This window comes from Lutjanus erythropterus, chromosome 17 (genome assembly GCF_056507025.1).
Source record: "Lutjanus erythropterus isolate fLutEry1 chromosome 17, fLutEry1.hap2, whole genome shotgun sequence".
NCBI classification, from domain to species: Eukaryota; Metazoa; Chordata; class Actinopteri; order Lutjaniformes; family Lutjanidae; genus Lutjanus; species Lutjanus erythropterus.
Window position 1 is genome coordinate 190,001 of NC_139333.1, and position 12,500 is coordinate 202,500.

A 12,500-nucleotide genomic window follows, 5' to 3' on the forward strand; every position below is an offset into this window, starting at 1 on the left:
CGCTCCAGAGGTCATGTTTCCGTCCATCCTGAAGCTGCTGCAGGGACACCAGTAGAGAGTGTGTGAGAACACACACCTGTGTTACAGTCCAGTGTTACAGATCACGATACAGGAGTAACGATCTGATGTATCATGTACACAAGGTCATATGTTGCTATTCTTTAATCTGCGTGTGGGAACCATCATCGTATAAAGTTTGTATTTAATCAGAACCGTGAAGAACCAGATTCAGTCCAGCTGTAGTGACTCACGCGTCGTGGCTTCAGATACCTGTGCAGTTTTAATAAGAAAATAATGAACGGGACATGGAGACGTTACTTTTTTGTAATGACCAGATTTTATTTGTCACAAATGGAACAAAGCTCTGTCCTTATGGCAGTCCTGAAGGGACAAACTACCTCAAACACAGAGACGATGTCATGATGGTCAAAGACTGTCAACAACCCCGAATCATGGAGTCAAAAATATCTATACCAAATAATCAGCCATTAATTACAGCTAATCTGTCTGTCTGTCTGTCTGTCTGTCTGTCTGTCTTCAGGTGTCTAACCTGGTCCTCCATCAGCACATTGGACACTGGGACCATCTGGACTTTATTTGGGGTCTGGACGCTCCAGAGGTCATGTTTCCGTCCATCCTGAAGCTGCTGCAGGAACACTAGTGTGTGTGTGTGTGAGGAGATACTGTAATACACACCTGTCCAACAGGACTGTCCAACAGGACTGTCCTACAGGACTGTCCTACAGGACTGTCCAACAGGACTGTCCTACAGGACTGTATCAGGTGGACCAGCATGTTCTTTTAAAGTTTCTATACGTTCATTTGTTGATCAATACCAGCAGACGTCCTGTCAGACATCCTGAAATCTGACGCTGTTGTATATTCATGTGTTTTTCTTTTAACCTCCGTCATGTGACCAGCTGGAACGATCACATGACTTATTTCACTGTGTTATAATGTGAAGAAGAAGAAGAAGGTGTATCCTGCCTCGTGTTTTTTTTTTTTTTGCTTGTCTCCTCCATGACTGTCAAATTCTGCCTCAAACAGTCAAACATCTTTTTCTTTAACTTGAAGGAAGTTTTACTGTGAAAAACCTTGTTGTCAGTCTGATCACAGCAGCACCTGGTGGACATTAGAGGGACTGCAGCCTGACCCACTACAGCTGCGAGGCTGCTGATTGGTCAGGAAGGTTTTATCAGACACTCATGCTAATGTTAATCTGAACACAGCTCATGCTAATGTTAGCATGCTCACATTAGCATCACAAACACTGAACTGATTTTAAAACAAATTGTTGTCCAGTTAAACGACCCGTCAGTCAGTGGAGGCCAGCAGCAGCCAATCATGTTGCTTGAATTGTGGTGGGGTCATAGATTGTGTTTTTAAAATAATCTACAACAGTTTTTAATCGTTGTGACACTTTCTGCTGTACATGACGCAGTTTGTCTAAATAAACTCACAAACATGACAACACTGGGACTGTTTTTTATTAATAAGTAACTTTATTTTGAAATAGAGCAAAGTTTAATTTGAAATATGTCACATGATTAATATTTGGATTACACGCAGATCCACAGACAGAACTGAGATCATCTCTGTTGATCTGGATTTTCTGATTTTTTTTTTTTTTTTTTTTGGTGCATTCAAACGGTCGTGTTTACCGTGTTAATGACATGAGTCCATTTGGTGGTGTCAGTGCACAGCCATTAGCCTAGCTTAGCATTAAAAAAATTTCTAGCCAGTATTGTCAGGACATGAACAATGTGCTAGCTTAGCATAACACAAAGACTAGAAGTACAAGGCAACTGCTACCCTAGCTTAGCACAAAGACTGGAATCAGGGGGAAACTGTTAGCATAGCTTAGCCTTTTTGTTGAATAAACAACGTGCAAATCAGGCAGTTTGAGTTGTTTCAGGTGGATTTTTGTCTGAAGTGTTGCACGAGTTGAAAACAAACAGCTGTCCGTCAACATGGAGTCCTGTGGTTCTTGTGTTTTTCTCTGCATTGAGGACAGATAATAAATGTAAAGTAAAGCAACTGAGTGGAAAATTGTTGCAAGCAAGAAACAAAAACCTCCAATACAGACATGACAGTAAAGACTTGTTTACAGGTAAACAACAAACAACAACAGTTTCATCAACTCATTTGTGTCAATCAAACTGAAAAAACTTTTGTTTAAGTGATAAACTTAAAGAGTGGGTCAATAATTGATCCTGTTAAAAGTTCTTTACAGCAGGTAAACTACATTTACCTCCTAACTACAGGACCGACAACGTCCTACGCTTCCATCCAATTAGGAGTAAACAGGAAGTCAGAAGAAGCTCCAAAATAAAAGATCTAACTTAAACGCAGTTTTTGTTTTATTTCTGTAAACGTGGAGAAATCTGTTCATTCATACAGTTTATAATGTGATAATGCTAAGCTAACTGATGTGTCATGTTGTTATTAGCATAAAGTTGTGTTATTTTAGTGAGATGAGTGACATTTATCAAGTTTCAGCTCAGATATTCAAAACTAAACCGTGATGATAAAACTACACTTAGTAAACACTAACGTTAGCACAAGGTTAAGTTAGCAAGTTAACACAAGGCTAAGTTAGTATGAGGCTAAATTAGCACCAGGCTAAATTAGTACCACACTACATTAGCTTTAGAGACTAAGTTAGCAAGTTAACACAATGCTAACTTTGTACCAGGAGAAATTAGCATTAGGCTAAATTAGCACCAGGCTCAGTTATTATGTTATCATAAGGTTAAGTTAGCTTAGTTAGGATAAGAGTAAGGTAGCAAGTGAGCATGAGGCTAAATTATAACTGAAGAACAGCTGCTAGTGGTCCCTGCTGGACTTTCCATTTTAAGCAAAGTAGGACTGTCAAAATAAAAGCATTAATATTTGTTTTCCACAATAAAAGCAGTTTAAATCCAAAAAAATGGAGACAAGATGAAAGTGTTCACTCTTTGTAAGAGCACGAGACTCTGTTTATCTGTCCTCTGTCTCTATATCTGTCTCCCTGTCCTCCTGTCTGTCTGTCTGTCTGTCTCTCAGTGTGTTTTCTTCAGCATATTGACAATCTTCTTGAACTTCAGCCTGGTGGCGATGTCCAGCGGTGTTTCTCCGTCCTGGAGAAGGAGGAGAAGAAAAAGAAGAAGAAGACATGGTAAGACGTGTAGTCAGGACACCTCGCGTCCCTCATGATGCGTTTGTGTACATACGTTGTTTTGAATGTTGGTGTCGGCATTTCTCTCCAGCAGTAGAGGAACCAGACGGTGACTTTTCCTCTGACACATGTAATGAAGAGCCGTGTTCCCCTTCTGACATCACACAACAACAACAACAACAACAACAACAACAAAACACGTTTACTTCAGTAATGTGTTCATGTATAAAGATCAGCTGATCAACAGGGACAGATGTCGATTGTCTCACATCATCAAACTGAACACGACTCAACATGTTGACTTCATACTGAAGGAAACATGTGGAGACGTGTCCACTGACTGAGACTGACTTTAACTGTGGACGTGTCTCCTGGATCAGTCTGAGAGACAGAGAGAGACACTCAGAGACAGAGAGACAGTCTGTGAGACAGAGAGACACTCAGAGACAGAGAGACAGAGAGACAGTCTGTGAGACAGAGAGACACTCAGAGACAGTGAGACAGTCTGTGAGACAGAGAGACACTCAGAGACAGTGAGACAGTCTGTGAGACAGAGAGACACTGAGAGACAGTTTGACGAGTCTGAACACATCGTTCTGTAGAAACATGATAATGAACCTCATTTTAATGTTACACAATGTTCCAGTAACGTTCCAACAATTCCTGTTTGATCTCATGTTCTGACTGAATGTGTTCTGCTGCTGACATTAGACACATTAAAGAACCTGATGTCAGAACGTCAAACCTTCATTAAGTCACAACAGGTTATAACAGCTCACCTCTACAGAACAACCAGTCTGACAACCAGTCATGTTTTAATGTAGTGATGATAAAACTAAACTGACTGATGTTAGCATGAGGCTACGTTAGTACCATTATTTTGTCTTTAAATTAAAAAAGAGGAATATCACAGGACAAAGACAGTTAAAATTTAAATACTGTCATCATCCAAGAACTCGACTTCTGATTTAAAGAAACATTTACAGATCAGAACACTAATGTTTAGCTACATAGACTAAACTGCTAACTTTAGCTACACAGGTCAATTGCTAACATTAGCTATACAGAACTCCAGTTAGCTAGCTAACCTGTCCACACTGTTAGAAGTGAAATGTGTCTGTAGAAGATGAACGTTTCTGTCAGTTTAGTTTAAGTCTGAGTTGAAAACAAATGAAGGAACTTCTGGATAAAAAATAATAAACAAACATAAAATGTTTCATCAGATTAAACAATCTCACCACATTTTATATTGAGGTCATTCAAACATAACAAAGTAATTAAGTTACATTACTCTAATATTGTGAATCATTTGGTTACTGACTACATTTTTTACAGGTAATTAAAATCAGATTACCCTCCACCCTTGGTTAGCATCAGGCTATGTTAGCATGAAGCTAAGTTGCCAGTAGCTGCAGATGGACTCACGTAGTCGACAGCATCGATGTTCACGCTGCTGCTGAGAACCTCTTTCATGAGAGCCACGTTCTGCCGCTGTTTCTGTAACTACACACACACACACACACACACATTTATTATCTTTGGTAAACCTCTGATGTTAGCAACATGCTAATATGCTAAACTAAGATTGTGAACCTAATTTAACATCAGCATGTTAGTACTGTGAACATGTTAGCATGCTAGCTGATGTTAGCATTTAGCTCAAAGCTCAGGACTCAGTACAGCTCCAAACATCAAACGTCCTGATCAGCAAATTAAATCACTTTCAATAAAGGATGAGCCATTGATTTTCACTTATATTAGTTAGCTAGCTAACATTAGCTAACATTAAATAACATTAGCTAACATTAGCTAACTTAAGCTAATGAACAAGCTACAACCACTCTTGGTCAAATATTATGTTGATCAAATCTGTCAGTTGTTGACTTTAATTTTGTAAACAAGAAAACAAAGTTTATTCGTAAAACGACTGCAGCTTCTTTCGGATGTACAGCCAATCACGTGTCTGTCATCTGTAAACACCCTTGGCACACCTGCTACCTGAACTGAAGAGTCCAAAACAAAGGAAGCTAATGTAACTGATTAGCAGTGTTGCTAACATCAAGTTTTCCTCTGTCAGAGTATAAACTGAGTCACACACAGTTAGCATGCGGGAAGCTAACTAGTTAACTAACTGACAGAATTTTATTTTCTCTCCTGTGTAAACTGAGATTAGCATTTTGGCAGCTAGCTGGTCAGCTAATGAAGACTGACTTAATTTTTGCTGGGAGGTGTCTTTATTTGACCTGTAACCAATCACATGAGAGTGCTGAGGACCAATCAGAGGAGAGCATCGGCGTTACCATGAGGAAGTATCCGAGCAGCAGGATGGGCATCAGGATGGAGATCATCAGGTAGTCGAGCAGAGAGAACGTTCTCCGGGACACGTAGTGGAGACACGTCCTCTGTTTCTGAGACACACAGAACCATGGTTACATTAGTGACCAAGGCTGACATCAGCAACATGATGACATCATCAATGTGATAACATCAGCAGATTAGCACCTTATTGGTCAGCTGGACGTCTGCCCCATTCTCCAGCAGGTAGTGGACTACCCTCAGGTTGCCGTGGCGACAGGCTGCGATGAGGGGCGTGTCCCCGGTGTGTTCCTCCTGCAAGTTGAGGTGGGCGGGGTCTTCTCTGAGGAGGTCATAGAGCCGATGGACGTCTCCGTCGTACGCAGACTGACAGACCGGCTGAGGACGACACAGGAAGCATAGAGATCAACACAGGAAGTGGACACTGTGTGTTACAGAGTGTTACCGGCGCTGTTACTGTCCCAGTGCATCATGGGTAATTGTAGCATCTGTGAAGGCCCTGTTAATTCTGAAAACTACATACAGGATTTGGAGGGACGCATGCTGCCATCCCTGATGTCCCGGCTCATCACGACACATTGCAATCGATTATTAATTGATTATTTAATTAACCAACTTTTCTGATAATCAGTTAATTTAAGTCATTTTTTTAAAGGAAAATGACAAAATTATCTGATTTGGCCTCTTAAATGTGAATATTTTCTGGTCTCTGACGATGTCATCTTGGCATTTATCTTTCTTTGTTACATGACATTTCATGAACCAAAACAATTGATCGATTAATCAAGAAAATGATCGACAGATTAATTGATAATTAATTGATAAGACCACAGATCAACTGCTAGAATAGCAGAATAAAAAAACATGAACTGTTTAGTTTCAGTTCAGTTTATTATCAGGAGGTGATAAGAGATCAGATCAGACACCAAGACTGAAATTCAAGACATTTCCTGCACAGAACCTTTAAATAAAGAGAGCTCTCTCTCTCCTCTCTCTCTCTCTCTCTCTCTCTGTCACACACACACACACACACACACACACACACACACACACACACACACACACAGAGAGAGAGAGTTGTTATCACTTTTTAATGAACCAGTTGGTCCAGTTTGTGTTTGCAGCAGGTCTGAGGTCAGTCTCTCAGTCTCTCAGTCGCTCAGTGTCTTTTTAAACACAAGCAGATGTCAGCTGTTTCTGGATCAGTATGTTTTTTTCTCTGCACATATTTCCTGTTGATGGTTTCCAGCTGCTGCAGACGTCGGGCTGCTGATCACATGACAGAGTCTAAAGCCTCTAAATACAACAAATACACAACATCAAATATACATAAAATGCTGCCAGTAAAACTACAGAAAACAGAAGTTTGAAACTGGATGGCAAATAATCATTTTTGGAGCTGAAATGATCAATTAGTTTATCAATGGATCAATAAACACATCACTTTAGGATATGATAAAAACTAAACAATTAAATACAGAATCATCTTCTGATTGATCAATACCAGATGTTAGATTAATAATAATTACAGGTCAGCGTCAATCAGGAGCTTCAGTCTGTGTACTATACTACTTCAGTGAGTACTCAGATTACTGCGGGAAAAGTACAAATACACAAAGTAGAAATACTGAGGTAAAGTACTCGGGTACTTTACAGGATATTAGCTTACATTATTATGATTACACAGAGCTGGATGATGCGGACACAAACGTCACTTCTGACCGATCAATACCGATATTTATTGATACTGTGAGAATACTGTCAGGATGATTATTGATGTTTTGACACAATATTAACTTGATGAGATATTTCATCAATAATCATCGACTCAGTGTTTAAACACCAAATATTAGAACAGTTAGCGCAGAAAATGACATGACTTATGACGTATCACTACGTCATCATATCCAACATATATAACATGTACCGATAAAATATATCGTATAACAAAGCCACGTGATCGGCTCCGACCAAATTCCAGTCACATTTTGGCTGATTTAACAGAACATGACTCTGATGACGTCTCTGACAAACTGACCGAAGGAACGTGTTCACACAACATGTAACGGAGTACTTTTACTGTGTCCAATCAGTACTTTTACTGCAGTAATCTGAGTACTTCTTCCAACACCGAGTACTTTACTACTCTCCTAACTTTTCACAGAAATCTTTGTTCTCACTCTCTGACATGTTCTCTCACTGTGTGTGTGTGTGTGTGTGTGTGTGTGTGTGTCTCAGGTGAGTTCTCTTCGTTCAAACTCATTCTCACCTGCGACACAAACCGGAGGTGACATATTTGATCAACTAACAGAATAAAGTCGAAATAAAAGCAGACCGTTAAAAAGATTAAAAACGTAGAACGATAAGAACCGGGGAACGTTCTATGTTCTTACCTCAGAGTACACCAGCCCCATGTCCGCCAGCAGAAACACACCTGCACATGTAAAATACACACACACCTACAACACGAGCACTTCCGCTCCGCCATTTCAAAATAAAAGGCCTCCTGCATTTATTTGTCTAAATATAGAATTTTAGTTTTACAAATAAAGTTTCGGTTTGAATTTGTTCAGTGCGTCTTTTTTGTTTATTAAAAAGACTTAGATGTTTTTTTTTATTATTTATGAGTTTTAACTGTCGCAGAAGTTATTGATCTTTTTTTTTTATTATTGAAAACAATAATAAACATGAAGAAAACAAACAGGGGCACATCCTCAGCTTTGTACAATTAAATATGGAAAAGCATATATACTCTGATATTATTATAATTAACCCTTTTTAATTTTAATAAATGAATTAATTGCTATCATTTTATATGTTGAGACGAGAACACAGGAAGCACTTCAGTTAGATAAGACAGGTGTGTTGGAGCAAAAGATTTCCTGCACACTGTTTGAATATTAGACCTTCATCAGGCCTGATGTCCTCATGTCCTCATGTCAGCAGACAGGAAGTGATGAGGACATGATCAAAACTAACTAGAACTGAGTGAACTGCAAAAAAAAATCACAAAATGAATTCATCAAACTGTAAAAAGATTTTTTTTAAATAAACTAACACTTTAAAATTCTCTGATTTGACCAAAGATGTTTACTGCAGCGATCGACAGGACAGACTGAAGGACTTCATCCAAACTGTTGAAAGGGACAATTGGAGAGAATTCAGGAACCTTGAGACATTGTTGGGGACGTTGTTAGGGATGATGTTGGGGACGTTGTTAGGGATGATGTTGGGGACGTTGTTAGGGATGTTGTTGGATACATTAAGGCTCACACAAATAAAAACAAAATAAAATAAAATACAAAAAACAAACAAAGTAAAATCTGATAAAGCAAAAAATAAAAAGAAGTTAAATAAAATAAAATAAAAATAAAATAAAATAAAAAATAAATGAATAGTAGTTTTTCTCTTAAAGCACATTAAAAATGAAACTTCATCAGTTTTTGGTGAATAAAGTTGTAAAGTTTGAAGAACAGACTGACAGTTTGTTCTGTGATGATGACCAGAGTCCAGCAGGGGGAGACAAACACCACGTTAACATGTTACTCTGGAAACTGATCACTCCAGACAAACAGATTGAATTTTCATACTGTACTATTGTTGTTGTTGTTGTTGTTGTTGTTGTTGTTATAGTTGTTGTTGTTGTTTATCAAATGGTAGGCAGCAGCTGTAATGTGACCTCAGTTTGGTGTCACTAAAATGTGTCCGAGTGAGACATTCTCACGGTGTTTGAACAGCTCTGTGTGTCACCATTGTGGCGCATGCGCAGAGTCGTCGTATGAGAGCGGAAAGTGTGAGTGATTCATCTTAAGTCAGAGACGATCTTTGATCTCCACCATCATCAGTCGGAGTGAAGCAGCAGATTCACCCGGAGCTTTTACGCGTTTATCACCTGCTGCTGCTTCTTCTTCTTCTTCTTCTGCTGCAGCTCGTCCACTGTCTGTCCAGGTGTGTCTCAGGACAGGTGTGAGGTGTCTGAGGGTGGGTGGGAGGTGGGAGGGGGAGGGACAGGTGTGAGCGAGTCAGGTCTCCTCTGAACTGCACGTGAGCCGAGATGCTGCCGACAGACCGAGGACACCAGTGAATACACACCTGTCTCTCTGTCTGTCTGTCCGTCCACCTGTCTGTCCATTTGTCTCTCTGTCTGTCCATCCACCTGTCTGTCTGTCTGTCCGTCCACCTGTCTGTCCATCTGTTTGACTGTGTGTGTGTCCACCTGTCTCTCTGTCTGTCTGTCCATCTATCTGTCTGTCTATCTGTCTGTCTGTCTGTCTGTCCGTCCACCTGTCTATCTGTCTGTCTATCTGTCTATCTGTTTGTCTGTCTGTCTGTCTGTCTATCTGTCTGTCTGTCTATCTGTCTATCTGTCTGTCTGTCTGTCTGTCCTCCACCTTCAGTGACCTTAGTTGACTGTAAACAATAATATTTATCAGACAGTAAATCTGATCCCGCCTCCATCACAGATGTTTATTTTGACTGAAATAAAATAGGAAGTTTACCAGTGTTTCAGTAGTTTTCCCGCCTTTTTAAACCAGGAAGTGAGACAGGTGTCCTTATAGCTGACCCTTTTTATGCCTGAATAAATCATCTGGAACTTACAGGGCTTATATTTTCATAAAAACTATATTTTAAAACAAAGATGATTATAACAGCACGTCGTAGACCTGCATCATTATTAGTTATTGTTAGTTTGAGATTCTGAAGGATTGTCGTACATTTTTAAATTGTTTGAAGTTGTGAATTCTTCTTCCGTAGTTTGCTGACTAACCTGATGTGTTGATTCTCTCAGACTGCTCCAGTGTGAGTTACCTGCTCAGGTGTGTTCAGGTGAAGGAGGTCAGCGCTCATTCAGCAGCAGAGTGAATGTGGTCGAGCAGGATGTTTGAGTGACAGTCTGAAACACCTGAACACACCTGCAGCTCCTGTTCCACCTCATAGTGATCAGACTGAGCAACAGACACAAAAAGAGCCATTAAAGGTTCACTGTGCTGCTGTTTGTTGTCAGCGGTCATTTGACTGATGGTCCCTGAATGTCTCATAGTGAAGAGCTGCTGTTTCAATGGAGGTGAAATAAATCAGCAGAATATTCATCAAAAAACAAAAACATAAAAAAAACAACCAAAACTAAAATCTTCATAGTTCAGTTTAGTATCAGTTGGTCAGTGTAGCTAATGTTAGCAGTTGGTCAGTGTAGCTAATGTTAGCAGTTGGTCAGTGTAGCTAACTTTGGCAGGTGGTTTCACAGGTAGAATGGTTGACGTATGCGGCATCGTGTTGTTCTGACAGCAGGATTGGGCAAGGACTCTCTTACCTGTGATGCCCCGCCCCCTTTCTCTTTGATTGACTTACACCAGGTGGTTACAGGCAGAACTTGAGCACGGTGAAGTCTGAATGCTGAGGTCTAAACCACTTCCCTTCATCGACCTGACAGGCAGTGGCGAGTTGGCATGTGGCGGCGTGAAACAGCCTGAATGTTAGCTTTGTGTTAGCTCAGCTGCTAAAGTTCAGGATGACTTCTTCTGCTGATCTGATCTGATACAGACAGGTGGAGGACTGGTCATGCGACTCAGCTGATGACTGTGATCAGGCTGTCCTCCACCTGTTGCCATGGCGACCTGTTGTAATGAATCAGAGCTGGAGCTCAGTGAGGAGTGAGGCATCATCTCTTTGTCAACGCCGTGACTCACTGATGGTTAGTTACCAGTCGTCATGGTAACCGTGGACCAGGCTGAAGGACAGACAAGCGCGACACACAGCCCACTCTGATTGGCTGCTAAACATTAGCTTTAGCCACTGTGCTAACAGGCGTTAAAGGAACGTTTCACCCTAAACTGCATGCTTGTGTCTCTCTGCAGTGAAGCATCATGGGAGGAGGCAGATGGACGAGCCGGCCGTGGGCCGAGCAGAGCCTGTGACAGACACACACAAATACACACGATGGAGCAAGGCTTCAGCTTAAATACACTGGTGAGTGAACTGTGTGTGTGTGTGTGTGTGTGTGTGTGTGTGTGAGAGACCTTCAAATTAAAAGCCCTGATCATGTCTGTTTCTCAACCTCAGTAACATATTTTATATTTTGTAAACATGTTGTTTATTGTATTCCATTTTTAGCTCCTTTATTTTTGATTCTTTTAGTTATTTTATTTCTTACTAGGTTTCCCAATACGGGATCAATAAAGATACATCTGATCGTAGCTTAGCTTGAGTAAAAGTACTTAGTTACAGTCTGCTTCATGTTGACATGTGACAACTGAGCTGAGGTGTTTTTAGGCAGGAAGCTGAGATTTACGGTCCTCACTGGATGCCTGAATGCACCGTTTGTTTGATGATCAGCTGATGGACAAAAAGTCTTCTGTCCACTGAAAGCTCGCTATTCAGGACAGGACGCCACAGACACGATGGAGAGGATGAAGACATGAAGACATTAAGACATGAATGGACAATTGAAGGAAACCAGGAAGGAGAGAAGGAGAAACAGAAGGAAAGCAAAAGGAAAGGAAGAAAGGAAGGAAAGGATGAAAAGAGGAAGAGGAGAGAAAGGAAGGAAAGAGGGGAAAAAAGGAGAGAAGGACGTTAATAACATTTGATTAATTACAGCTGAACATCTGTGTGATTTATTTCACTCTTTTTTTAAAACTTTCATCAGTACCAATATAAGTTTGACTATTAAAGGAACAGTTCAACATTTAGTGAAATCTTCCCCCCCTCATGTCTTTACAGTAAATACGACGCAACAGCCAGCAGCTGCTAGCTTAGCACAAAGACTGAAACAGAGGGAAACTGCTCAATAGTGTAATAGGGGAAAGAATTTAGTTTTGTTAGCTGTGACGTAGCAGCTCCGTTAGCATCGTCACTTCCTGATCTGTGTTTGTATCGTGCAGAAGAAGCTGGCGGCAGAGCCAGACTACACAGACGTGTCACTGACAGCGGCCGAGCGTGTGCGAGCGCTGGGGAAAATGGGATGCAGTGTGGAAATCAACGAGGACATCGCACCGAGACGCTACTTCCGCTCCGGAGTGGAGATGGA

General features: G+C 40.6%; 3 protein-coding genes across 6 annotated transcripts in view; 2 read left to right on the top strand and 1 right to left on the bottom strand.

Moving 5' to 3' along the window:
• Positions 1–12,500, top strand: part of lipf (lipase F, gastric type) — a 35,103-nt gene that overhangs the window by 4,577 nt on the left and 18,026 nt on the right. Inside the window, exons 9-10 of one of the 4 annotated variants that reach the window (XR_014772176.1) lie at positions 542–716; positions 769–1,176. Coding sequence is in view for 3 of the 4 variants with exons in the window: in XM_084741052.1 (XP_084597178.1) it covers positions 542–660 (119 nt within the window). In the remaining variant the exon portion in view is untranslated. Of the gene's footprint in view, positions 63–541; positions 717–768; positions 1,177–12,500 lie in introns of those variants that run through there. The other 3 variants (XM_084741051.1, XM_084741050.1, XM_084741052.1) reach the window with 3 other exon arrangements.
• ankrd22 (ankyrin repeat domain 22) lies at positions 2,680–7,953 on the bottom strand. Its single transcript, XM_084740692.1, has 6 exons — positions 7,867–7,953; positions 5,660–5,851; positions 5,458–5,565; positions 4,583–4,660; positions 3,213–3,311; positions 2,680–3,119 (listed from the first exon to the last, which is right to left on the bottom strand). Exons 1-6 carry the CDS (start codon positions 7,885–7,887, stop codon positions 3,042–3,044), a joined length of 576 nt encoding a protein of 191 aa, XP_084596818.1. The 5' UTR covers positions 7,888–7,953; the 3' UTR covers positions 2,680–3,041.
• The window catches only part of stambpl1 (STAM binding protein-like 1), a 5,149-nt gene continuing 3,844 nt past the window's right edge, over positions 11,196–12,500 (top strand). Inside the window, exons 1-2 of the mRNA XM_084740691.1 lie at positions 11,196–11,440; positions 12,355–12,500. The exon at positions 12,355–12,500 is cut by the window's right edge and continues 72 nt beyond it. Of these exons, the coding sequence (XP_084596817.1) occupies positions 11,309–11,440; positions 12,355–12,500 (278 nt within the window). The 5' untranslated portion in view covers positions 11,196–11,308. The remainder of the gene's footprint in view (positions 11,441–12,354) is intronic.